At 38.0% G+C, this 27734-nt stretch overlaps 2 protein-coding genes across 9 annotated transcripts in view; one reads left to right on the top strand and one right to left on the bottom strand.

The window, feature by feature from the left end:
• CWC27 (CWC27 spliceosome associated cyclophilin) overlaps nucleotides 1–16106 on the bottom strand; it is a 240724-nt gene extending 224618 nt beyond the window's left edge. For 3 of the 4 annotated variants that reach the window (XM_059062304.2, XM_059062305.2, XM_067031030.1), the window contains exons 1-2: nucleotides 15186–15445; nucleotides 83–179 (exon numbers count right to left, since the gene is read on the bottom strand). In XM_059062304.2, coding sequence (XP_058918287.1) covers nucleotides 83–179; nucleotides 15186–15227 — 139 coding nt within the window. In that variant the 5' untranslated portion in view covers nucleotides 15228–15445. Of the gene's footprint in view, nucleotides 1–82; nucleotides 180–15185; nucleotides 15446–15877 lie in introns of those variants that run through there. The other variant, XM_067031029.1, reaches the window with a different exon arrangement.
• SREK1IP1 (SREK1 interacting protein 1) overlaps nucleotides 15708–27734 on the top strand; it is a 73881-nt gene continuing 61854 nt past the window's right edge. For 3 of the 5 annotated variants that reach the window (XM_067031034.1, XM_067031032.1, XM_059062328.2), the window contains exons 1-2: nucleotides 15708–15897; nucleotides 26568–26615. In XM_067031034.1, the coding sequence (XP_066887135.1) occupies nucleotides 15885–15897; nucleotides 26568–26615 (61 nt within the window). In that variant the 5' untranslated portion in view covers nucleotides 15708–15884. The remainder of the gene's footprint in view (nucleotides 15898–26567; nucleotides 26616–27734) is intronic. The other 2 variants (XM_067031035.1, XM_067031033.1) reach the window with 1 other exon arrangement.

The following is a 27734-nucleotide window of genomic DNA, read 5'->3' as shown; positions in this document are numbered from 1 at the left end:
CTCCACCAGTGAAGCCTCCTGCAGTTTATTTTTAAATTAACAAAATTTCTCCTACAGAATAAAATTCAAGAATTATGATTACCTTCCAAACAAAGCTGAATGAAATTTCTGCAAGCTTTAGGAGCTTCTTTTGACCACAACTCTATGTCAATATCTCCAGCTGTAGTTTTCAGTAAAACCTGTAGAAAGCACACAAAATCACTATGTTAATTATCATTTTGCTTAATGAAGAGTTGATTGGCTGCTCAAATTACTCACTACTGAATTTTCAATTTTAAAATAAAAATTAGAAACTTTGCTTGGTTTTTGTTATACTCAAAAAATTTCAAATATTCAGTACAAGTCACTGCACATTTATACCTTTCAGATACCATTTTCAGAAATAATTTCAGCTTTAAGAAAAAAATAGCATATATGTTTCTGAATCACAGAAAAAAACCTCATTCATTTAAAAATCAGTAATATAAACTTGTTTTAATTTAAAACGTGTTCTACAGCATTTCTTCCAATAAAATTGGTGTAGCAAATTAAGAAATTAAAGAACAATCCCATGAAATTACAGCATGTAGGACAATTTTACAATTACTTTTCAACATATAAACACTCTACTTTTTCATTCAAAATCACGCCATTCCTAATTTACAAAGGAACATTCTTAATCTAATTCTGGGCTGTATATTACTAAAATGGTGTGTCTTAAAATTACCATCTACGGTAAATGGAATCCTTTGATAGCCTTCTTTCCATAGCTCATAAAGGCAGTTACTCCTTCATGCAACCAGCCATCTTGCAACAACCAAAATCCCTGCTGAGCCCACAGGAGGAGACAGCTTATAACAGTCTTATTAATAACCAAAAATAACCAAAAAGAATGGAAAGCTCTAAATTTGAACACTGTGGCACAGCTGGAATACAACTTCTCTAGTATCACTCCCCCCACACACCCACTCCACAGTGTGCCAAAGTAGATCAGTGTCAATCTGTGATCGATGGTCAATGATATATGACCATCACCATCACTTCTGCTATAATTGCCTTTCAGTTTCTGTTTCAGAAGCTCAAATTAATTGCCATAATTTATTTAACATTGATGAATTTATTTTATCTTTTTGGGTTTTTACTGGCTACGTAGTTCTCTTATAATTGTGCTCCATGGGGGTGGAAGAGGTGAAAATATCTATACTGTGGTAGCTTTTAAAATGGTTCTTAACCCTTAAAGAAATATAAAAGAACTAAAAATGCAAATATGCAAAATTTTCTCAATCCATTACACTTCCTCTACAAAAAGAAGCGAACATTTGTTGAGTGCCTTCCACGTGTTAGCTTCTGTGCAACTTTACATATCCTATCTCATTTAATCCTCACCTACAAGATAGGTATCATTACTCCTATTATACTTATGAAGAAACAGAGACTCAGATAAAGTAAATTTATCCAGGGTCTCATGTTGAACAATTTAAGCCAAAGGCTGTCTGCTGCAAAGCCCATGCCTTTGCTATCTCACTGTACTGCCTCCACAAAGTTCACCATAAATTCCACACTATACTAGAAAAATAGTCCATCAAGCTCTAGGGCCCTGCCACATGTCGCAAAATAAATCCCCAAGTTACTCTGGTCACAACTGATTTGAGTAGAGAAAAGTGCCTAAGTCAAAAGCATTCATATATTGGTTGGACATGAGCAAGGTCTTCTAACTTGGCTTGGCATGAAACAATGCCCCAAAGAGATTCTCCATATTGAATGGTGACACACCAATCCAAGTGGATTCTCATTCTCCTGGAAAATATACATGTGGGATACAAAATGAGAGGCTGAGTAACTCCCTCTACCTCAGACTGTATTATCTAAAACAACACTGTGTAACACGTTTTGATTTTCCACGAGGCCTGATATACATCCCAATCTTAGAAGTACAGTATACATAACAAATGTCCTTCCTACCTCATTATCCCCTTGTATACTCGAAATAAAGTTCTAATGTTAAAGAGAACCTAGACATGTTTCCATATTTCCTATCCCCTGGCAACCACTAATCTACTCTCTGTCTCTATGGATTTGCCTATTGTACATTTCATATTCAGGCATACCTCTGAGATATTGCAGGTTTGGTTCCAGACCATTACAGTGAAGTGAATATTGCAATACAGTGAGTCACATAAAGTTTTTGGTTTCTCAGTGCATATAGAAGTTATGTTTACTCTATATTGTAGTCTATTAAGTATGCAATGGCATTATGTCTAAAAAAACAATGTGCAGACCTTAATTTTAAAATACTTTATTACTAAAAACTGCCAGTCCTCATGTGAGCCTTTAGCAAGTCATAATCTTTTCCCTGGTGGAGGTTTTAAAATATTGCAAGAATTACCAAAGTGTGACACAGAGACACAAAGTGAACAAATGTTATTGGAAAAATGATGCCAAGAGACTTGCTCTTGTATGTATAAGTGAATCACTTTGCTGTATACCTGAAACTAATACAACGTTGTAAATCAACAATACTTCAATTAAAAAAAACAACTGAACAACCAATGGATCATTAAAGAAATCAAAGGAGAAATAAAAAAATACCTAGGGACAGAAATACCACACACCAAACCTTATGGGATGCAACAAAAGTGGAAGCAACCTAAATATCCATCGACAGAGGAATGGATAAAGAAGATTTGGTACATATATACAATGGAATATTACTCAGCCATAAAAAGGAATGAAATAGTACCATTTGCAGAGACATGGGTGGACCTAGAGATTGTCATACAGAGTGAAGAAAGTCAGAAAGAGAAAAACAAGTATCGTATAATATTGCTTACATGTGGAATCTAGAAAAATGGTAGAGATGAATGTATTCGCAAAGCAGAAATAGAGTCATAGATGTAAAGGAAAAACTTATGGTCACCAAGGCAGGGAGGAGTGGGTGGGATGAATTGGGAGACTGGGATTGACATATATACACTACTATGTATAAAACAGATAACTAATGAGAACCTACTGTATAGCACAGGGAACTCTACTCAATGCTCTGTGGTGACCTAAATGGGAAGGAAATCTAAAAAAGAGTGGATATATGTATATGTATAACTGATTCAGTTTGCTGCACAGCAGAAACTAACACAACATTGTAAAGCAACTATACTCCAATAAAAATTAATTTAAAAAAAAAGAAATACCACACACAAAAACCTTATGGGATGCAACAAAAGTGTTTCTAAGAAAGAAGGTCATAGCAATACAGGCCAATCTCAAGAAACAAGAAAATCTAAAACAATCTAACTTTACACATAAATGAACTAGAAAAAGAAGAACAAATGAAGCCCAAAGTTAGTAGAAGGAAATAATAAAGATCAAACTGTAATAAATGAAATAGAGACTAAAAAACAATAGAAAAGATCAATAAAACTAAGAGCTAGTTCTTTGAAAAGATAAACAAAACTGACAAACCTTTAGCCACACTCACAAAGAAAAAAAAAGCGAGGACTCCAATAAATAAAATCAGAAATGCAAGAGAAGTTACAACTGATACCACTCAAACACAAAGGAGCAAAGAGACACTCTGAACAATTATATGCCAACAAATTGCACCACCTAGAAAAAACAGATAAATTCCTAGAAACATACAATCTCCCAAGACTGAATCATGACAAAATAGAAAATCTGAAGAGACCAATTATTATTAAGGAGATTGAATCAGTAATCAAAAACTCCCAACAAACAAAAGTACAGGACTACATGGTTTCACTGAATTCTACCAAACATTCAAGAAAAATTTAATACCTATCCATCTCAAACTCATTTTACAAAGCCAGCATTACCCTGATAACAAAACCAAAGACGCCACAAAAAAAGAAAATTACAGGCCAATATCCCTGACAAACATATATGCAAAAATTCTCAATAAAATATTAGCAAATCAAATGCAACAATACATTAAAAGGATCACACACGATGATCAAGTGGGATTTATCCCAGGAATGCAACCATGGCTCCACATCCACAAATCAACCAATGTATTACACCACATTAACAAAATGAAAGATAAAAATCATATGATCATCTCAATAGATGCAGAAAAAACTTTGGAAAAAATTCAATATCCATTTATGATAAAAAGTTTCAACAAAGTGGGTATAGAAGGAATGTACTTCAATGTGATTAATGTAATATATGACAAACCCACAGCTAGTATCATACTCAATGTTGAAAAGCTAAAAGCTTTTCCTCTAAGATCAGGGATGGGACAAGGGTGCCCACTCTACCCACTTTTATTCAACACAGTACCAGTAGTCCTAGCCACAGCAATTAGGCAGGACAAAGAAATAAAAGGCATCAAAATTGGAAAGGAAGAAGTAAATTGTCACTATTTACAGTTGACATGATACTGTATAGAAAACCCTAAAGACTCCAGCAAAAAACTGTTAGAACTAATAAATGAATTCAGTTAAATTGGAGGAGACAAAATTAATATAAAAAATCTACTGCATTTCTATACAGTAATAATAAACTATCAGAATGAGAAATCAAGAAAGAATCCCATTTACAACTGCACCAAAAAAAAAAACCCCAAAACAAAAAACCTAGGAATAAATTTAACCGAGGCAAAAGATCTTTAAAATATAAGACACAGATGAAAATATAAGATATAGATGAAAAATTGAAAAAGACACAAAAAAGTGGAAAGATATTTTGTGCTCATGGATTGAAAGAATATTGTTAAAATGCCCATACTACCAAAAACAATTGATAGATTCAGTGCAAACCCTATCAAAATTCTAATGGCATTTTTCACAGAACCAGAACAAATAATCCTAAACTTTGTATGGAACCACAAAAGACCCCAAATGGTCAAAGCAATCCTGAGAAAGAATAACAAAGCCAGAGGTACCATGCTCCCTGATTTCAAACTATATTACAAAGCTATCGTAATCAAAACAGTATGGTATTAGTATAAAAAGACACATAGATCAATACAACAGAAGAGAAAGCTCAGAAATAAACCCACATATACACAGTTAATTAATTTACAACAAAGGAGACAAGAATACACAATAGGGATAGGATAGTCTCTTCAATAAACTATGCTGGGAAAGCTGGACAGATGCAAGTAAAAGAGTGAAACTGGACCACTATCTTACACCATATATAAAAATAAACCCCTTCGCGGGTGGAGACTGTGGGTGGCGGAGGGGGGAAGCTTTGGAGCCATGGATGAGAGCACAGTAACGGTGCGGAGGGCAAAGCGGAGAGATTGCCACAGAGGATCGGTGCCGACAGGCACTCACCAGCCTGAGAGGCTTGTCTGCTCCCCCACCGGGGCGGGCGGGGGCAGGGAGCTGAGGCTTGGGCTTCGGTCAGAAGCTGGAAGAGGACTGGGGTTGGCAGCGTGAACACAGCCTGAAGGGGCTAGTGCAACACGGCTAGTCGGGAGGGAGTCCAGGAAAAGTCTGGAGCTGCTGAAGATGCAAGAGACTTTTTCTTCCCTCTTTGCTTCCTGGGGCGCGAGGAAAGGGGATTAAATGCACTGCTTAAACGAGCTCCAGAGACGGGCACGGAGCTTCCAAAGAGACAAGAGACTTTTTCTTGCCTCTTTGTTTCCTGGTGAGAGAGGAGAGGGGATTAAGTGCGCCACGTAAAGAAGCTCCAGAAACGGGCGCGGAGCTGCCGAAGAGACAAGAGACTTTTTCTTGTCTCTTTGTTTCCTGGTACAAGAGGGGAGGGGATTAAGCATGCCCCGTAAAGGAGGTCCAGAAACGGGTGCAAGCAGCGGCTGTTGGCGCGGACACCAGAGACGGGGGTGGGACACTAGGGCTGCTGCTGCCACCTCCAAGAAGCACCTGTGCGAGCACAGGTCATTCTCCACACCTCCCCTCCCGGGAGCCTGTGCAGCCCCCCACTGCCAGGGTCCCGGGATCCAGGGACAGCTTCCCCAGGAGAGCGTGCGGTGCGCCTCAGACTGGTGCAGTGGGGGCCAGTCTGCCACTGCAGGCTCGCCCTGCATCCATGCCCCTCCCTCAGCCTGGCCTGAGTGACCCAGAGCCCCCGAATCAGCTGCTCCTTTAACCCCGTCCTGTCTGAGTGAAGAGCAGACGCCCTCAGACTACCAACGCGTAGAGGCGGGGCCAAGTCCAAAGCTGAACACCAGGAGCTGTGCAAACAAAGAGGAGAGGGGGAGGTCTCTCCCAGCAGCCTCAGAAGCAGTGGATTAAAGCTCCACAATCAGCTTGAAGTGCCCTGCATCTGTGGAATACCTGAAGAGACAGCGAATCATCCCAAGTTGAGGAGGTGGACTTTGGGAGCAAGATATATTATTATTCTCCCCTTTTTCTCCTTTTGTGAGTGTATATGTTTGTGCTTCTGTGTGAGATTTTGTCTGTATAGCTTTGCTTTCACCATTTGTCCTTAGGGTTCTGACCATCCCGTTTTTTTTTAAATAAAATTTTTCTTCTTAATAATTATTTTTTATTTTAATAACTTTATTTTATCCTATTTTATCTTCTTTCTTTCTTCCTTTCTTCCTGTCTTCCTTTCTTCCTCCCTTTCCCCTCCCTTCCTTCCATCCTTCCTCCCTTTCTTTCTCCCTTCCTCCCTGCCTTCCTCCCTCCCTCCATTCCTTCCTCTCTTCCTTCCTTCCTTGCTTTCTTCCTTCCTTCCTTCATTGCTTCCTTCCTTTATTGCTTCTTCCTTCCTTTCTTGCTTCCTTCATTTCTTCTTCCCTTTCTTCATCTCTTCCTTCCCGCCTTCTTTCCTTCCTTTCCTTTCTTCATTTCTTCCTTCCTTTCTTCCTCCCTCCCTTCCTTCCTTTCTTTCTTTCCTTTCCATTTTTTTCTCCCTTTTATTCTGAGCCGTGTTGATTAAAGGCTCTTGGTGCCCCAGACAAGTGTCAGGGCTGTGTCTCTGAGGTGGGAGAACCAACTTCAGGACACTGGTCCACAAGAGACCTCCCAGATCCACAGAATATCAAAAGGCGAAAATCTCCCAGAGATCTGCATCTCAACACCAAGAACCAGCTTCACTCAACGACCAGCAACCTACAGGGCTGGGCACCCTATGACCAACAAATAGCAAGACAGTACTACAGCCCCATCCATTAGCAGAGAGGAGACCTAAAATCATAATAAGGCTAATGACATCCCAAAACACACCACCAGACGTGGACCTGCCCAACAGAAAGAAAAGATCCAGCCTCATCCACCAGAACATAGGCACTAGTCCTCCCAACCAGGAAACCTACCCAACCGACTGAACCAACCTTAGACACTGGGGACAGACAACAAACAGAACAGGAACTACGAACCTTCAGCCTGAAAAAAGGAGACCCCAAACAAAGTAAGCAAAATGAAAAGACAGAAAAACACACAGCAGATGAAGGAGCAAGGTAAAAAACCCACCAGACCTAACAAATGAAGAGGAAATAGGCAGTCTACCTGAAAAAGAATTCAGAATAGTGATAGTAAAGATGATCCTAAATTTTGGAAATAGAATAGACAAAATGCAAGAAACATTTAACAAGGACCTAGAAGAAATAAAGAGGAAGCAAGCAATGATGAACAACACAATAAATGAAATTAAAAATACTCTAGATAGGATCAATAGCAGAATAACTAAGGCAGAAGAACAGATAAGTGACCTGGAAGATAAAATAGTGGAAATAACTCCTGCAGAGCAGATAAAGAAAAAAGAATGAAAAGAACTGAGGACAGTCTCAGAGACCTCTGGGACAACATTAAACACACCAACATTCGAATTATAGGGGTCCCAGAAGAAGAAGAGAAAAAGAAAGGGATTGAGAAAAAATTTGAAGAGATTGTAGTTGAAAACATCCCTAATATGGGAAAGGAAATAGTCAATCAAGTCCAGGAAGCACAGAGAGTCCCATACAGGATAAATCCAAGGAGAAACACGCCAAGCCACATATTAATCAAACTATCAAAAATTAAATACAAAGAAAACATATTAAAAGCAGCAAGGGAAAAACAACAAATAACACACAAGGGAATCCCCATAAGGTTAACAGCTGATCTTTCAGCAGAAACTCTGAAAGCCAGAAGGGGGTGGCAGGACATATTTAAAGTGATGAAGGAAGAAAACCTACAACCAAGATTACTCTATCCAGCAAGGACCTCATTCAGATTTGATGGAGAAATTAAAACCTTTACAGACAAGAAAAAGCTGGGAGAGTTCAGCACCACCAAACCAGCTTTACAACAAATGCTAAAGGAACTTCTCTAGGCAAGAAACACAAGAGAAGGAAAAGACCTACAAGAACAACCTGAAACAATTAAGTAAATGGTAATAGGAACATACATATCGATAATTACCTTAAATGTAAATGGATTAAATGCTCCCACCAAAAGACACAGACTGGCTGAATGGATGCAAAAATAAGACCCATATATATGCTGTCTACAAGAGACCCACTTCAGACCTAGGAACACATACCGACTGAAAGTGAGGGGATGAAAAAAGATATTCCATGCAAATGGAAATCAAAAGAAAGCTGGAGTAGCAATTCTCATATCAGACAAGAGACTTTAAATAAAGACTATTACAAAAGACAAAGAACGACAATACATAATGATCAAGGGATCGATCCAAGAAGAAGATATAACAATTGTAATTATTTATGCACCCAACATAGGAGCACCTCAATACATAAGGCAAATACTAACAGCCATAAAAGGGGAAATCGACAGTAACACAATCATAGTGGGGGACTTTAACACCCCACTGTCACCAATGGACAGATCATCCAAAATGAAAATAAATAAGGCAACACAAGCTTTAAATGGTACATTACACAAGATGGACTTAATTGATATTTATAGGACATTTCATCCAAAAACAACAGAATACACATTTTTTCTCAAGTGCTCATGGAACATTCTCCAGGATAGATCATTTCTTGGGTGACAAATCTAGCTGTGGTAAATTTAAGAAAATTGAAATCGTATCAAGTATCTTTTCTGACCACAACACCATGAGACTAGATATCAACTACAGGAAAACATCTGTAAAAAATACCAACACATAGAGGCTAGACAATACACTACTTAATAATGAAGTTGAGCACTGAAGAAATCAAAGAGGAAATCAAAAATTACCGAGAAACAAATGACAATGGAGACACAATGACCCAAAACCTATGGGATGCAGCAAAAGCAGTTCTAAGAGTGATCTTTATAGCAATACAATCCTACCTTAAGAAACAGGAAACATCTCAAATAAACAACCTAACTTTGTACCTAAAGCAATTAGAGAAAGAAGAACAAAAAACCCCCCAAATTTAGCAGAAGGAAAGAAATCATAAAGATCAGATCAGAAATAAATGAAAAAGAAATGAAGGAAATGATCGCAAAGATCAATAAAACTAAAAGCTGGTTCTTTAAGAAGATAAACAAAATTGATAAACCACTAGCCAGACTCATCAAGAAAAAAAAGGGAGAAGACTCAAATCAATAGAATTAGAAATGAAAAAAGAGAAGTAACAACGGACACTGCAGAAATACAAAGGTTTATTACAGATTACTACAAGCAACTGTATGCCAATAAAATGGACAACCTGGAAGAAATGGACAAATTCTTAGAAATGCACAACCTGCTGAGACTGAACCAGGAAGAAATAGAAAATATGAACAGACCAATCACAAGCACTGAAATTGAAACCGTGATTTAAAATCTTCCAACAAACAAAAGCCCAGGACCAGATGGCTTCACAGGCGAATTCTATCAAACATTTAGAGAAGAGATAACACCTATCCTTCTCAAACTCTTCCAAAAGATAGAAGATGGAGGAACACTCCCAAACTCATTCTACAAGGCCATCATCAACCTGATACCAAAACCAGACGAAGACGTCACAAAGAAAGAAAACTACAGGCCAATATCACTGATGAACATAGATGCAAAAATCCTCAACAAAATACTAGCAAACAGAATCCAACAGCACATTAAAAGGATCATACACCATGATCAAGTGGGGTTTATCCCAGGAATGCAAGGATTCTTCAATATATGCAAATCAATCAACGTGATACACCACATCAACAAACTGAAGGAGAAAAACCATATGATCAGCTCAATAGATGCAGAGAAAGCTTTTGACAAAATTCAACACCCATTTATGATAAAAATCCTGCAGAAGGTAGGCATAGAGGGAACTTTCCTCAACATAATAAAGGCCATATATGACAGAACCATAGCCAGCATCGTTCTCCATGGTGAAAAACTGAAACCATTTCCACTAAGAACAGGAACAAGACAAGGTTGCCCTCTCACCACTCTTATTCAACCTAGTTTTGGAAGTTCCAGCCACAGCAATCAGAGAAAAAAAAGAAATAAAAGGAATCCAAATAGGAAAAGAAGAAGTAAAGCTGTCACTGTTTGCAGATGACATGATACTATACATAGAGAATCCTAAGGATGCTACCAGAAAACTACTAGAGCTAATCAATGAATTTGGTAAAGTTGCAGGATACAAAATTAATGCACAGGTATCACTAGCATTCTTATACACTAATGATGAAAAATCTGAGAGTGAAATTAAGAAAACACTCCCATTTACCATTGCAACAAAAAGAATAAAATATCTAGGAATAAACCTACCTAAGGAGACAAAAGACCTGTATGCAGAAAATTATAAGACACTGATGAAAGAAATTAAAGATGATACAAATAGGTGGAGAGATATACCATGTTCTTGGATTGGAAGAATCAACATTGTGAAAATGACTATTACCCAAAGCAATCTACAGATTCAATGCGATCCCTATCAAATTACCACTGGCATTTTTTACAGAACTAGAACAAAAAATTTCATAATTTGTATGGAAACACAAAAGACGCTGAATAGCCAAAGCAACCTTGAGAACGAAAAATGGAGCTGGAGGAATCAGGCTCCCTGACTTCAGATTATACTACAAAGCTACAGTAATCAAGACAGTATGGTACTGGCACAAAAATAGAAATATAGATCAATGGAACAGGATAGAAAGCCCAGAGATAAACCCACACACATATGGTCACCTTATCTTTGATAAAGGAGGGAAGGATATACAGTGGAGAAAAGACAGCCTCTTCAATAAGTGGTGCTGGGAAAACTGGACAGCTACCTGTAAAAGTATGAAATTAGAACACTCCCTAACACCACACACAAAAATAAACTCAAAATGGGTTAAAGACCTAAATGTAAGGCCAGACACTATCAAACTCTTAGAGGAAAACATAGGCAGAACACTCTATGACATAAATCACAGCAAGATCCTTTTTGACCCATCTCCTAGAGAAATGGAAATAAAAACAAAAATAAACAAATGTGACCTAATGAAACTTAAAAGCTTTTGCACAGAAAGGATACCATAAACAAGACCAAAAGACAACCCTCAGAATGGGAGAAAATATTTGCAAATGAAGCAACTGACAAAGGATTAATATCCAAAATTTATAAGCAACTCATGCAGCTCAATAACAAAAAAACAAACAACGCAATCCAAAAATGGGCAGAAGAACTAAATAGACATTTCTCCAAAGAAGATATACAGATTGCCAACAAACATATGAAAGAATGCTCAACATCATTAAGCATTAGAGAAATGCAAATCAAAACAACAATGAGATATCATCTCGCACCGGTCAGATTGGCCATCATCAAAAACTCTAGAAACAATAAATGCTGGAGAGGGTGTGGAGAAAAGGACTCTTGCACTGCTGGTGGGAATGTAAATTGATACAGCCACTATGGAGAACAGTATGGGGGTTCCTTACAAAACTAAAAATAGAACTACCATGCGACCCAGCAATCCCACTACTGGGCATATACCCTGAGAAAACCATAATTCAAAAAGAGTCATGTACCAAAATGTTCATTGCAGCTCTATTTAGCCAGGACATGGAAGCAACCTAAGTGTCCATCAACAGATGAATGGATAAAGAAGATGTGGCACATATGTACAATGGAATATTACTCAGCCATAAAAAGAAATGAAACAGAGTTATTTGTAATGAGGTGGATGGACCTGAAGCCTGTCATACAGAGTGAAGTAAGTCAGAAGGAGAAAAACAAATACCGTATGCTAACACATATATATGGACCCTAAGGGAAAAAAAATGTCATGAAGAGATTAGTGGTAGGACCGGAATAAAACACAGAATAACACGGGAATAAAACACACTAGAGCATGGACTTGAGGATATGGGGAGGGGGAAGGGTAAGCTGTGACGAAGTGAGAGAGTGGCAGGGACATATATACACTACCAAATGTAAATTAGATTGCTAGTGGGAAGCTGCCGCATAGCATAGGGAGATCACCTCTGTGCTTTGTGACCACCTAGAGGGGTGGGATAGGTAGGGTGGGAGAGAGGGTGATGCAAGAGGGAAGAGATATGGGAACATATGTATATGTATAACTGATTCACTTTGTTGTAAAGGAAAAACTAACACACTATTGTAAAACAGTTATACTCCAATAAAGATGTTAAAAAAAACAAAAAAAAAACAGGGATAATAATATCCTCATAGGTTTGTTGTGAGGACAGAATGAGTTATTATACACAGACTGCTTAGAACAGTACCTGACAAATAGTAAATGCTCAAAATATGATAGCTATTATTGTTGTAAATATTATTCTTATAAAATTTTTTGACCACAGGAAACTTATTCCCAGTAAAAAGAACACATATATGATTGGGCCACCTTGTTTACCAGGTTTTCTTAATCTTTTAAGAAGATTAACTACTGATTTAAAAAAGAAGGCACATGGCTCCTCCTTTGGCCATTCATTCCCATTAGCCATAACTACTATGTCAAGCATCAGTGGCTCTTTTTCTTAAAGCTTACAAGTAAGACAATACTTTGATAATAAAATGTCTCTTAAGAATAAATATATGGGTAAATATAAAATTTAGATTAAATCATCATAATATGTGGAAATTTCATTTTCAGTAGATAAGAAAATTTCTGTCAAGGGTTACATTTCTGTGCCTCATCCTCAAAGGCCAGAGTTATAACATAACCCAGCATATTTACAGACTACCTCCAGGGGTTAACCACCCATACAAAGTGTTAATTACTTCCCAAGTTGATACCATACTTTGAAGAGAGAAATTTTGTCCCACATATTTGGAATATCTCTGAATCCTTTCAGTACCTAATGTAGCATTAGACAGTACAGCCACTAAACAAACATTGCATTAAGGAATCTTTTTATTACATCTGCTTTAAATTCCTTCCAGGCCAAAATTCTTGCCATGCTCTCTAAGGTACAAAATTTTGAAGCCTCAATGTCTTCGATCAGTCTTATTATGCTGGAAAAAGTCCCAAACTGGTTTTGAAGGAAAACTTGGGCTATGCGTCATATTCTCCCTCAGCCCAATTCTGTTCAGAAGGACAACATTCACCACAGTTTGCATACACTTATTTGCATGATTATTTCACCACGGTATATTTCACTCAACTTACTCTCTGATAATAGGGACAATGCTGTTTTTTCTTTCCATTGTGTCCCTAAAACCTAGCATAGAGCCTGGCCTATGCTAGGTGCTCAGTAAATATTTGTTGAATGAAAGATTTCTGTTCAGGCATATATCTTTGTTAAAGCTTCTCATCTTTATGACCATGTTGAATCTTCCTCCAGAGACTGCCCTTGACAGTAGAAGTATAACCTCAAACTCACTGATGCTTAATACTTCTCAGAAGAGAAGTACAGTATTAATTCATCCACCCATTCATTCAGTACATATTTGAATTGCTGCTACCATGTGTCAAGCACCATTCTAGATGTCTGTCTCTATCCTCATAATGCTCATTCCATGGGCGAGAGTAGTGGAGGATACAACAATAAAAAATAAGTACTGAAAAAGAAAAAAAGTACTGGAGAAAAAAACTAAAGAGGTTAAGGAGGCCAGGGAATGCTGGAATGCAGGATATGAATCAGGTTTGCTATATTATAGAGAGTTGATAGGAAAGCCCTCTCTGCTAAAATGCCATTTGAGCAGGCTAGAGTATACTACAGAAAGCAACAAGTGTGAACTCCCTGCCTAGCAGGATGGGCAATGTATTCCATCTCTACCAGTGTTTATCAACTGGGGGTGAATCACTCTCAAGAAACATTTGGAAGTAAGAAGAGATAGATATTCTGGGTTTTCACAATGACATAGGGTAGGAGTGAGGAGGGGGAAAAGTGCAAACAGCAGAACTGAAAGAACTGCTCTGCCCAAAATACCCACTAAAATGTTTGCTGGGGGTATCATTTACAGCATTTTTGCTTTTGTTTTCAAATTACTCTCACTGTGTTACAAAATGTAAATAAACAAGACTGCAACATAATTGTATCTGATACAAATTCAGTTTATCCTAATTCACCTCTATGCTTTCATTCTCATTTTTATTTTCTCCATTACGTTGGTTCATCATATTTTGTGTGTGATATAGACTAGGTTCCAGTTCAAGAATTCAAGTGATACTTATTCCATTATTGACTCTGCCTCATACTGCATATAAACACTTTGAATAAGAATTGACATATCTTGACCATCAAAATCAATCAGGAAATTATTCTCTCATTCTAATGTGGGAACATTTTCCATTCCCCACTTCCGCTGACAAAGACCAGCTCAAATGACACTTCATCCATGAAGCCTTTCCCTACTTTCCCAGTTGCTAACTTCTCAGTACTACCAATGCAATATGCTCCTCTCTCCATTAGAAAGCCTACCAAATATATAAGGTTTTTCTTTACCTGCCTCCCTCTCAAACTAAACCGTTAGCTCTTCTAGGGCAACAACTAGGTTTTATCCATCCATCTTTATATCCCCAGCACCTGGTGCCTAGTAGGCATTCAATAAAGGATTGTAGAACAAATGGAGACAGAGCGATCTCCAAATTAAGCAAAAAAAAAAAAAAAAAAAAAGTCAATTTAAAAAATATACTTGGCTTTTTACCTACGACCCTAGAAAACGCCTGCAGAGTTAGGCTGAATCCAAGTAGGGCCAGGAGGTTGGTAGATGGAGGAATCTCCACTTGAGGACTTTTTCAATTATGTGCTTAGAAGTGCCAGTATATGGCTTTCGAAGCAATCCTGTTCAGAGGCAGGGGTAAGGACAAGACTTCTAATCTCTTCCAACCCTACGACCCCAGAATTCCTTTAATTAGTGAGATATCGCTTTGGGGAATCCAGGTACCCTACATGACGCTCACCTTCCCGTTCGTGGGAGGCTCCTGGATGTAAATGTTGCTCATGCTGGTCAGCGCTCAGGACTCTGCTCTTAAGTGGGGATGAGAGCGAACGGTCGATAACTAAAGCTGTCCACCTATCGATACACGCTTCCTTAAATCGGGAGGTCGTGGAAAGCTCCAACCTGTCAAAATCCCGCAAGGCAGCGACACCAAACTCTCTCTTTTCCTAAAACTAGCGCCTCACGGATGCTGCCATGTTGCTCCCGGACCCGAGCACCGCTAATCCTGAGAAGGGGGAATTCCAGTAGCCTCCAGGGAATCGAGAAAAAGATTATTAAGCCCCTAAATGTTTGTTTAGTGGCTGTACTGTCTAATGCTAGATTAATTTAATTTGTATTACAATTATTAAGACAACAATTCGTAAGTCTTGGTGTTGTTTACTTCACTCCACGCGTATGCAAATCAATTAACCCCCTGGAAGCTGGCAGTAATGGTTCGGACCGAGTGATGCCTACAATACAATTCCCCCAGAAACTACAGCAGCAGCTACTTGGTTCCGCTATCGCCGGAGACTTTTAGGGCCTCCCCCGACTGTCACCTTGGTACCGCGGCGCCGGTGGGAGGAAGAAGCCGTCCTAGCTGTGTGTTGTCCTCGCGGCCAGCGGGAAGCGAGCGCCCTTTCGAAAGCCCAGGGGTCCCGCGACCCCTCTTACCAGCGCCATGGCAGTTCCAGGTAAAGACCCAGGGTCTGGGCGAGGGAGGGAGCGGGTAGGGTAGGGCGGAGTGCGCCGGAGTAAGGAGTAGAGCTCAAAGGCGAAGGCGTTAAAATTAGCCGGTTCGCTTGGTTTACGGGAAAAAGTTTACAGTCCAAAAATAAACTCTGAAGGAAAGAGAGAAGGAAAGAAACTATCTCCCCCACTCCAGTCAAGCTGCCAGGGCACCGGATGTACCACAGGGAAAGTATATATAGGGTGGAGGAGGGGGAGGGGTGTTGCAGACAGACTAGTAACTGTAGGCCTAGGAGGCAGTTGCCAGGAAAACTGACCGTTAGTATGGCTTGAAAGTAAAATTTGAGGTGGCAACACCTGCGAACCCAAGTAGCCAGAGGCATTGTTTGTACTGGAAGGGCCGAAATGGGCGTCTAGGGTTCTAATTCTCTCTCGTCCTTGTTGTATGTAGTTGCTGTGTGGCCTTGGACCGGTCGCTTTGCCATTCTGGGCCTCAGTTTCTGAATCTGTAAAAGAAGGAGATTTGTTGATTTATGCGTATAGTTCCTTCCAGCACTGGTTGCAGGAGATATTTTGATAAATATACACCACTACCCCCGGCCCCCCACTTACACAACTTGGAGATTCACAATGCCTATAGTATAAAAAAGATGCTGAGAATTGCTATGGTTCAGAGGCAACTTTGTTTCCCAGTATTATTTGACCATGTTTGTTCTGTGGCAGCCTTTACTGAACTGTATTTTACAGATAGCTGTTATGGGAAGGTAGTGCTGTTCTACCAACTGCAGTTTTAGGAGGAGCACGGGGTGGGGGTGGGCATTGTAGGAGAGGAAAGATACACATTCATCATGCACATAACTTTTTATTAAAGGCGTACTGCATGCTAGGCTCTGTGCTAGGCACTGGGAATACAGTTACCTTTCACACAGAACCTACAATTTAGCAGTGAAAAGAAAGTACTAGAAAGTCTGACAAGTGTAAGGCAGGGAAAATACAAACACTTGAGGAGCACATAGTAAGGGCACCTAACAGGAGACTGGAGGGGCCAGAAAGACTTTCCAGAGGATGTGGCATTTAGGATGAGACCTGAAGAATTGTGGGAGGGGGAGTTGTAGCCAGAGGGACTGGATATGTAAAGGAAAAAGAAATGTGTGAGAAGACGAAATGAAAGATGTGCATTATGGATGGAACTCAGAATACAAATGGAATAGAAGTGAGAAATTAACTAGAGAGATAACAGTAGCTAATATTTACTAAGCATTTACTATGTGTCAGACGTGTCAGACACTGTGTCAAGCATTGTATTTTATCTCATTTAACATTCGCACCCACACTGTGAGTTCGGTGTTACTATTCCCATTCTACAGATAAGGATACTGAGGGACAGAGAAATCAAATAACTTGACTGAGATAGCTAGGAAGTGATGGGTCAGTCTGGCTCATCTAGACCCCATGTGCTTATCCATTTTGCTGTGTTTCAGTATAACTTACAAGGCAATTTCCAGTTCTTACAGGATGTTTTAAGCCATGACAGGAAGTTTGGATGTTTTCCTAAGGACCATAGTAAGATATTTAAGGATTTTTAAACATATTCACATTATGGAGAGAGCACTCTGGCTGCACAATAGATTGAAGGAGAGCTAGTTTGGAGACAGAGTCACCAGTTAGGAGTAACTCTGGTAAGCTGTGATGATGCCTCAGGGATGGTCTCATTAGAAAAGGAGAGAAGCAGATAGACTGGAGATATTTTTCTGGTGGTAGAATCACTGGGAATCAGCGATATATTCACTATAGGTGAGTAAGATTGGAAATGAGGTATACCTGGGTTTCACTGTTAGGGGGGCTGGGTGGGGCTATTTACTAATATAGGCAACACCTGAGAAGGAACAGTATTTGGGGGGATGATGATGACTTCAATTGGGGCTTGTGTTGAGATGTACTCAAGGAATGGAAATATCTAATAGTAAGAGATAGGAATGGAAATATCTAATATACACTAAGAAAGAAAATTTATAGCTTAGGAAGGAAGCCAGAATCAAAGAACAATTTGGTGTCATCCACACATGATATAGACCATGGGAATGGAAGCCTTTGCTCAGGTGGAGTGCGTAAAGTGTGAAGGGAAGGTCTGTGGCTGGAGCCCGGAGATTATCAACATGTAAGGGGCCAGCAGAGGAAGTCCAGTCTGCACAGTAGATTGCCTAGGCATCCTGATAGGCCAAGTCAGCCCTGATGGCTTTGGCCACACACAAATGCATCCAGAGTTGACTTGCTGTCACTGTTGGTTTCATTATTTGAGCAAGCATTTTGAGCATCTACATGGTATAGGTATGTCACAATTTGTGTCCTCATAAAATTTAAGTCTAGTAATGAAAATGTAATGTGCTGCTTAAGAAAGAAGACAAAAGTGATTTTTTAAAATCCTTATTGAAATTCCCTTAGACTAGTGTTATAGATATGTTAACCGTCTTTCAATTCAAAATAATGCTTCAAAGTGTAATAATCTTAAATTGTGCCATTAAGGTAGATGGTAAGACATAAACTATTTAAACCCAGAAAAAATTGAAATAATAGGCATGACAGCACTGTAAAAGTACAATGCGAGTGCCATTAGAAAATACGGAAAATGTTAAGGTAATTTCTCGGATGATTGATCCAGACAGTGTATTACAGGAAAATAGGGCTCCATCAGAAATCTTTGGAGACAATCATCAAGAAGGACAAGAATGCTCTTTTATTTTTAGGTATAATGCTCATATGGATCCAGCATGGCATTTTTTGGGTGGTCCTGCTAGTGATTATTACAAGGTATGACTATAAAGTACTGAGGTTGCTTTCCACAAATGATAATCAGCCTCATCTATTTTATGGTCACCTACTTTAGCTGTTTTTCCATAGCAGTGTATGTAACTATTGTGTAGGTAACACAGTGAAATGTGTACTCTGTTACGTAGAGAAATCATAGACTTAACTTATAGTTGTTATTAAAGAAATGACATTTAAACACACTGAAACTCAGTGAAGTTTACTTTCTTTTAAAACTGCTTTTACCATTCACAGTTATTGAAATTAGTTCTCACATTCATGTTAATAATTAACCATTCCCAATGAAGAGTTACCTGGCACAAGTGGCAATGTATGTTACTGATGTGGTTGGCAGGAAAACTCTCTCTCCCCCTCCCCCTCCCCCTCCCCCTCCTTCAGTGAAATCTATATAGCCAAGGTGGTTTATTTCCTTTAGCCAAATTAACATTATATTCGGCTATCAAAGTGTGTCATATTCTTAACAGGTTACTATTGCAACTTAGTAATAGAAGGATTCTAAATTATGCTACATCCAAATTATTTTCACTCCTAAACTATACTATACACAATTTCTTTTTTCTCTAGTCTATGCGGCACGTTTCTCCTGAAATACTTTTCCTAAATCATGTACCTGATCCTGTCATTCCTGGGAGACAGGAACTTAATTCTTGACCCATATCTGTGAATTTTCTATTTCTTTTCAAGCACCTTAACCTTTCAGAGGCTCAGTTTCCTTGTCTCTATGGTGAAGGAGTTGATGACTAAGTTTTCTTTCGCTTCTAAACTCTTATAATGCCAAAGCTCCGCATCTCTGCAAGAATGAAGTACACACTTCCTAAGCATAGCCGAATCAGTCTTGCTGCCCTTTCCTCCCACCACTGCTCTCATGCATTCTGCAGTCTTCTGACCTGGCCAACTATTCTCAGAACCTCTGTGCTTTTCTACCTACATGCTTTTGTTATCACTGTCCCTGCTCTATTGTCCATGTCTACCTGCGGGAAGCTTTCCTGGTCTCTCAATGGAAAGTTATGCCAGCCAGTTCTTCCTGCTTACTAATGGAGCTATATGTCTTTAAACTGGCACAGTCTAGCATGCCTTACAGCTGTGGATGCATTAGCCTAGATAACCTAGTATATTGTAAGTTTCCTCTAGTATAGGAAGTTTATTCATGTTTACAGTTTCTCTCACATCTATTTCAGAGTTATGCCCATTATAGGTAAATAATATTTAGAGGGATGATTACTAGAATTGCTGATGAGCAGAATCTGTTACTAAAGTAAACAGACTAAACTAGACAGCAGTCTTGATTCTGTTTCATTAGATAGTGAATTAAACTTCTCCGTGTCTCTTCTTATCTTAAACTGGTAATACCTATAGCCTTTTTTCTTCACAGGTTATTTGTATTTTGTGAGGCAAGCAAGTGAAAGCATTTAATACATTTACTTAAATGTTAGCTCTTTCATGCCAGTAGTTTAAAATAAGCAATTCTTTGATTTACTTTTATCTCTATTGAGGGTCAAATTATTATGAAGGCATTTTTAACTGAAGGTGGCGACATCTGCTCTTTTAAAATGTTTACATCAGGGAACTCATTTAACCTATTTTTTTAGTATGCAGAGAATTTTTTATTTCTGCTGTTCTTTCTGTTTTGCCTTCAGTACAATCTTTGGGGATCCCCAAAAAAGGATTATATCTATAAATTCTTAATATAAAGCAGTGGAAAAGTTTAAATGCATGGCATTTTACTCTGCATTCAACTTTAGCAGAGTACATATGCTATATACATATTATATAGCACCTCTATGGTATAAAATCTGGCCATGATTTGAATTTTAAAAGCAGAAGAAATTGAAGTTATCTTTAAGGGTCACCAAGTTATAACTAAAATTATTATTGAGTAACCAAATATAAAATTTAAAGTTTGGGCTTCCCTGGTGGCGCAGTGGTTGAGAGTCCGCCTGCCGATGCAGGGGACGCGGGTTCGTGCCCCAGTCCAGGAAGATCCCACATGCCATGGAGCGGCTGGGCCCGTGAGCCATGGCCGCTGAGCCTGCGTGTCAGGAGCCTGTGCTCCACAACGGGAGAGGCCACAACAGTGAGAGGCCTGCATACTGCAAAAAATAAATAAATAAATAAAATAAAATTTAAAGTTTTACAAAACAGAAAAGGAATCTAATTTGAATCTAATCAAATTAAAAATGAAAAGAATGGACAGAGGTGATTACAATTGCTAATTACTTACTACAAAGAAAACTTAGTTACTTAAGCTGTTTACTTTTAAATTTAAATGATTACAGAAAATATTTTAATTATAAAGAAAGCTTTTACAGGCTTCCCTAAAATCTAAAATATACAGCACGAGAGAAATATAATATTAAGTTCCAAGCATCACTGTTAAAGTTCCCAGTGACAAAATTGTTGACTTTGGAAACAGGTGATGTGAAATTTCGAGAGAATAAATTGAGGTCAGTATGATGGCTTGCCATACCTTTGGGGGCCACTGAACAGCCTGAGGCTATTGGCAGGAACACTCCATCTCTTTGTCTCATGTTTTCTCATTCCTTTTATTTTGTCCCTGCTTTTTCATCTTTTCTAATTTTCTCTTTTCGCTTCCTTCTTTGCCCTACTATTACTTTTTTTCATTTTATGCTACCTCCTGAAGTATAATTCATATATGTGAAACTAAAATGCACAATCACAAATGTACAGCTTGAAGAATCATATATATAACAAAGATTTTGAATATTTCCATCATCCCAGAAAGTTCCCTGCGCTTCTGTCATTTCCCCCTTCCCAGCAGTCATTATTTTCATTTCTTTTGTCCTTTTATTCCTTTTCTTTTAGTGCCTATCATGCCTCAGGTGGACCAGAGTCAGTGCAGACACTAGTTTCATGGCTGGCGATTGGGAGCAATAGAAGTTACTGATTCCCAACTGTTGAAGTATTTTCTTAAATTTATAACCTCAAAGCAACAAAGATTTGTTGAGGACCTCCTAGCAACTCCACACCATGCTAGGCACCAAGTTGCATACAAAATGTAGCATGGTCCCAAATCTAGAGAAACTGACATTCTCTAGTCCTTCAAGTTACTGAGAGAGGAAGGACCCCTGCCACTCACCTTCAGCAGAATTCTAGATCGGAGTAAGGCTTTGTTAACATATAACAAATACAATAAATAAAGACCTCTACAATTTGTTCCTAAAACTATCAGTTAATAAAATTTTGTTGAAAATCTACAATATAGCTTCTCTGAAGAATTTACAAGTGCAATCATTGCCTTTTGTCAAAGAATGCTTGCATGACAGCACCTCTTCTTAGTGTTGGGGCTAAGGGAAGTTTCTGGGTTTGGTTTTTGAGAAGGCAATTCATTCACATTTCACACTTTAGAGATACAGAAGGTCTATAGTGACGTGTCTCTCACCCTTTCTCCCCGTGGACCCGGGACTCCTTTCTTCAGGTAACCAATGTATATATCCTTGCAGAGATTTTTTTCTTTACATATCTCTATTAATATAATCTATATTGTATGTAAGTGTGTAGGGATATATATATTATATATATAATCTTTATTATATATAATGTGTAGGGAGATTATATATTATATATATAATTTCCTTTCTTTTATACAAATGGCAACGTTCTGTAAACGCTGTTCTACAGTTTGCTTTTTTTCTCTTTATATCTTAGAGATCATTGCATATCATTAAATAAAGAACATCCTTATTCTTTTATACCAAAATTGGTGACTAAATTATTTCTACTTTTTTTTTTTACTATTACAAACAATGCTGCAGTGAATAACTTTGCACGTAATCCTGTATGCATTTGTGCAAATAAATTGAGTTGATTAATTCCCAGTTGTGGAAGTGCTGTATCAAAGGAGTATGTACACTGGTAGTTCTGATAGATTTTGTCAGCTTACTTTCCATGGAGATGGTACTCATTTTTACTACTATGAGCGATACATGTGTGTATGTCCCCCCACACACTCTTCAACCTTTTCAATTTTTGCTGTTCTGATAAGTGAAAATGAAATCCCAGTTTAGATTTTAATGTACATTTCATTTATTATGAGTAAGGCTGAGCATCTTTCTGTATGTTTCAGAGTTGTTTCTATTTCCTTTTCTGTGAACTTTCTGTTAGTTCCTTTGCCCATTTTTTTCCTATTGGTCATCGATCTTTTTCTTAATGCTTTGATGGGTTTTATAGAGTAGGGATAATCGCCCTTTGTTGGTGCTATGAGTTGCAAATGTTTTTTCCCAAGTTTTCATGTGTCTTTTGAGTTTGCTTTTGGTGGTCTTTGCCATTCAGATTTTGTTATGTAGCCAGATTTTTTTTAACGAGTATATGTGTTCTTTATTAGGATGCTCACAAGAATGAGACACATTAGCACTGTCCTTCTGATGTTATAGAGAATACATACATCTGACCCACATCATGGCAGGAAATAGGCAGGGGTAAGGGCTCTCAGAGCTGGTACCAAGTGTCCGCTGAAGAAATCTCTATTCACCAAAGCAAGGATGTTTCCTTGAATTCCGTCATCTCTGCTGTAGCTTCTGGTTCTCCATGACTGGTCCAGAATCCTCTATTCCAGAACCTCTTGCCACACCTTCAAGACCTAGGTCACCTGTCCCATGTCTCACTCACCGAGGCACCTCTGGAATTTTGCAGCATATCTCTTTGGTATGTTGCTGCCCTGCCACCCTCAGAGGCATAGGTGGGGGTTAGGGGGAAATATATTACCGATATGTAGCCAAATTTATAAGTTTTTATTTGATGGCTTTTGAATTATAGGTCGTGATTATTTAATGGCTTTCGGATTGTAGGAACATTTTGAGGGAGGCAGGATCTATTATTCTAGCAAACTTCTAAGAGGAGTGGAACAAAGACAGCTCAGGAACCTAAGATGGGGAAATGGATAACTTGTCAGAGTCAGGGCCTCCCTTATAGTCTTGCTATTCAGTTTGACATGGATCTCAAGTACCATTGTATCAGCAGAGTTCTTGTTCCAGACAACAGAAACTGACTAGTTAACTTAAGCAGAAAAGGAAAGATACCAGGAAACTCACAGACTCTAAGGAAAGGCTGGATAATAGAGGCTCAGAAAATAAACAAGAGCAAGGGAACCCTTAGCCAAGAACCTGCACAGGCCTAGACCTGATTAGGGCTGCTGCTGCCAGTGGCATTACTACCACTAGAAACTGGATCCTGACAGCAGAATGAACTACCTGTCCCCATTTCATTGTGTCACTTGTCTCAGATTTACTGTGTCTGTTGCATTGGATTCAAAGTTCCAGGTAAAAGTGTTTAGTTGACCAGACAGTTGTGAAAATGATAGACAAAAGAAGCTTGAAATCTTAATTTAGCCAAAGGCTGGTGAGGAAATAGCTGATATGAAATTATTTAGAGTTCTTGTTAACACTTCTCTTTCATGTAAAAATTACAGCCTTGTTAAAGAAGATGAACTGCTCTGAAAGTTTCATATTTTGTTCATTCTAAAAATAGGAGATACTTGAATGATAAGTTTTATCGATGGCTTTAGTCAAAGATGAGTTCGTTTCTAATACATGCTGAGATGAGATCATTTTGAATCTGTCCACTGCAACATTTTGAGTTTGTTGTAGGAGAGGTAATGGTGCATTTAGCACAGTGTTGTTCAGTATTATTCAGTGTCTGGTTTCTGTGGGAACAGACTTAACATTGACCCGGATTCTCTGAGCATCTTTTTCAACATGCAGTTATTTCATAACGAAAGAGCCTGATTTTATTATTAATCCAGTTTTATACCACAGTTCTGCTACAATGTAGCTTATGTGTTTCTACACTCTGCAATAAAACCCACAAGGTTTATGGAAAAAAATTGAGGTTGGAGCACAACACTCAAAAACTTCATCAGCAATACATAAAAAAATCATAGGAACCTATCTGCATGTGTTAATTGGTTAAAAGATACATAAATACTGCAAAAAACAGGACATTATACCTTTTAAAAGACCTGAAGTTTGCTGTGGAAGAGGAGTTCAGAAGAATTGTAGCTTATGAGTTGTTCTGAAGTAGTGGTAGGAAGGTAATAATACAAAATCAGATGGGAAGTTATAACACCAGATGTGGGTGGGTGCTGCTCACAGCACACGTTGTGAACTGAAGTTGCTAGAAATGTTTGAGATGTGTCCATGTGTGTTTTGAGGCTCAGAGCAACTGGATTCAGGTTTCTGTATTCACCTAGTGTATTTCATGGACACTTTGCCCTCAAATTGTTCCCTCTTATATCAGATGCATTGGAACAAATTTATGTTTTTTAAAAAAGCATCGTAGCAGAACGGACTGTATTTTTACTAGAACAACTCAACAATGTATATTTTAGGGGGAAATGACTAATATTTGACTTTATACCATTAAAAAATGGTTTGAAAATGATCTTTCTTTTAAAATTAAATGTATTACATTTGCACTATATGTACTTTATTATTAAACTGAGATATCTCCATTTGAAGGACTTAGGAGTTAGATGCCCTTAATTAAGAAATAGAGTAATACTGTACTGGCCCTCTGATTGGTTAATGGAAGCCCTTATTGATTGGAGGTTAAAATTGGTTTCAACTACATATACATACAATGGAATATTATTAAGTCATGAAAAGGAATGCCATTCTGGTGTGTGCTACAGTATGGATGAACCTTGAAAACTTTATGCTAGATAAAATAAGCCAGGCACAAAAGGATAAATATTGTATGATTCCACTTATATGAGATACCTAGAACAGGCAAATGCATAGAAACAGAAAACAGAATAGAGATTACCAGGAGCTAGAGGGAAAGGGGAATGGACAGTTACTGTTTAATGGGCACAGTGACTGTTTGGGATGATTGTGATGAAGTTTTAGAAATAGTAGATAGTGGTGATGGTTGTATAACATTGTGAACATACTTAATACCATTGAATTGTGCACTTTGAAATGGTTAAGGTGGTAAATTTTTATGTTATATATATATGTTATCACAATAAAAAATCAGTTTTATTTCCTCTGTTATTTGTATCTTCAATGTTGCCTGCATGTACCACCATTTATACAGAGATACTGTAAATACTTCTAATCATTGGTCACACCAAATATGTGACTAGTTTTTTTCTCTTGTCAAAATTTGAGTGCTGAATTGAGATGTTTCTTACAAAACCTAACAATTAAAGTATGTTTCTGGTATTTTACCAATTCCTTTAAGAAAGTTAGAATTTTTTTTCTTCGAAGAGTAAGCAGAAAAATATTTGTTAACCTGCATGTTTATGTATATATCTAGTCAGTTAATTATATTACATTTGAGAGACAGGCCAAAGTACCCCGGAATTTCTTCTGCAGTGTTATAGAATTCCTGGAATGTTGAAGCTCTTGACTATAGTACAGCATTTCTGTTGAATTAGAGAAAAATATCTTCTTTAAGTATTTGTCATGGAAATAATTTGAGTAAATTAGCTTTTCCACTGATTTCTAGTAATTATAATAATTGAGGGGCTTCCCTGGTGGCGCAGTGGTTGAGAATCCACCTGCCAATGCAGGGGACGTGGGTTCATGCCCTGGTCCGGGAAGATCCCACATGCCGCGGAGTGGCTGGGCCCGTGAGCCATGGCCGCTGAGCCTGTGCGTCCGGAGCCTGTGCTCTGCAATGGGAGAGACCACAACAGTGAGAGGCCCGTGTACCACAAAAAAAAAAAAAAAAAAAAAATAATTGAGTAGTATTCTAAGCTAGGCCAGAGATGATTTTTTTTTTAAGAAATAAATTCTATAACAAGTGGTTTTCTCAGCTTTTCCATGTGATGAAATGTTTGTTCTTATTATCTATATGTCTCCTAAAATGTTATCCAACTGTATTTCAGGTTGCAACAAGGACAGTGTCCGAGCAGGCTGTAAAAAATGTGGCTATCGTAAGTACATTAAAAAATTGCATTTTGTGCAGTGAATCATTGCCTCTTTGGGCAGTATGATTTAGCATCCTGATTTCAGGGCCCTGAGCATAGTCCTTTAGCTAAAGGCTGAAACCTGGCTCAGTTGAAGCTGGCTCAACTAGCAAAAGTGGACATATAAGTATACATATCCTTCATATAAATAAAAACTCCTGAAGAATGTGCTTGCATGCAAGAAATGAGTGCAATGATGTCTTTTCTGTTTTTTAAATTTGCCTATATTTATTTATGCTTTATGTTCGTTCAATCCTTGCTAACTTCATTTCTTTATTCAAGACTTAAGATTAGGAGTACATACATAAGGAGTAAAACCACAAAGAAAAGCAAAGAAGACATACATAAGTGAGGTTAGTGGTTATCTGGGGGAAGTGGGGGACAGCAAGTGGTTTGTCGGGGGAGGGCACACAGAAGATTAATTAAGGTTCTGGTAACAATCTGTTACCTAACCTGAGAGATGGGTATGCAGCTATTTACTTTATTAATTCTCTTACAACTATAAATATTCATTGTATATACTCTTATCTATGTATGATACACTTAATAATAAAGATTGTTTGAATTTTTACATTAAAAAAAGACTTAAGAAAGAAAGTATTATATATATATATCGATCCTGTATTCACTTCAAAATCTAGAATGGATTTCCAAGTCTGTCTACTAATATCAGTTCATCTACTTGGACTCCTTTTAACTTAAGACTTGTAGGAAAGCAATTAAAATCATTTTTTTGGAAATAGAATTCTTGTTCATCTAGTTTCCTCATTGCTATTTTATATTAGACAATAATGGAAGCATCTTTAGTAATTATAATTTATTTAGAGAAGCCAAGTAAGCAAATAGTTTTCACTGTCTGTCCAAGTTTAGTGCCTTCTGCTATATTATTCAAATCTTTCTTTTGATTTTGGTGATTAAATTATAAACAATTTCTAATTTGTCTCCTGTGGAAAAATTTAGTAATATTTCCCTTCTGGGTTAAATTTACATCTTACAACTGCTAGAGATGAAAGTCTTCTCAGTGTACACCTCTTTCTAATAGAAACTACATTTTAAAAATTATCTGTTACTTGGAGGCCAGAATCT

Source organism: Kogia breviceps, chromosome 4 (assembly GCF_026419965.1).
Source record: "Kogia breviceps isolate mKogBre1 chromosome 4, mKogBre1 haplotype 1, whole genome shotgun sequence".
Taxonomy (NCBI): domain Eukaryota; kingdom Metazoa; phylum Chordata; class Mammalia; order Artiodactyla; family Physeteridae; genus Kogia; species Kogia breviceps.
Note: the sequence above shows the minus strand (reverse complement) of the source record. Positions and strands in the feature narration are given on the sequence as shown.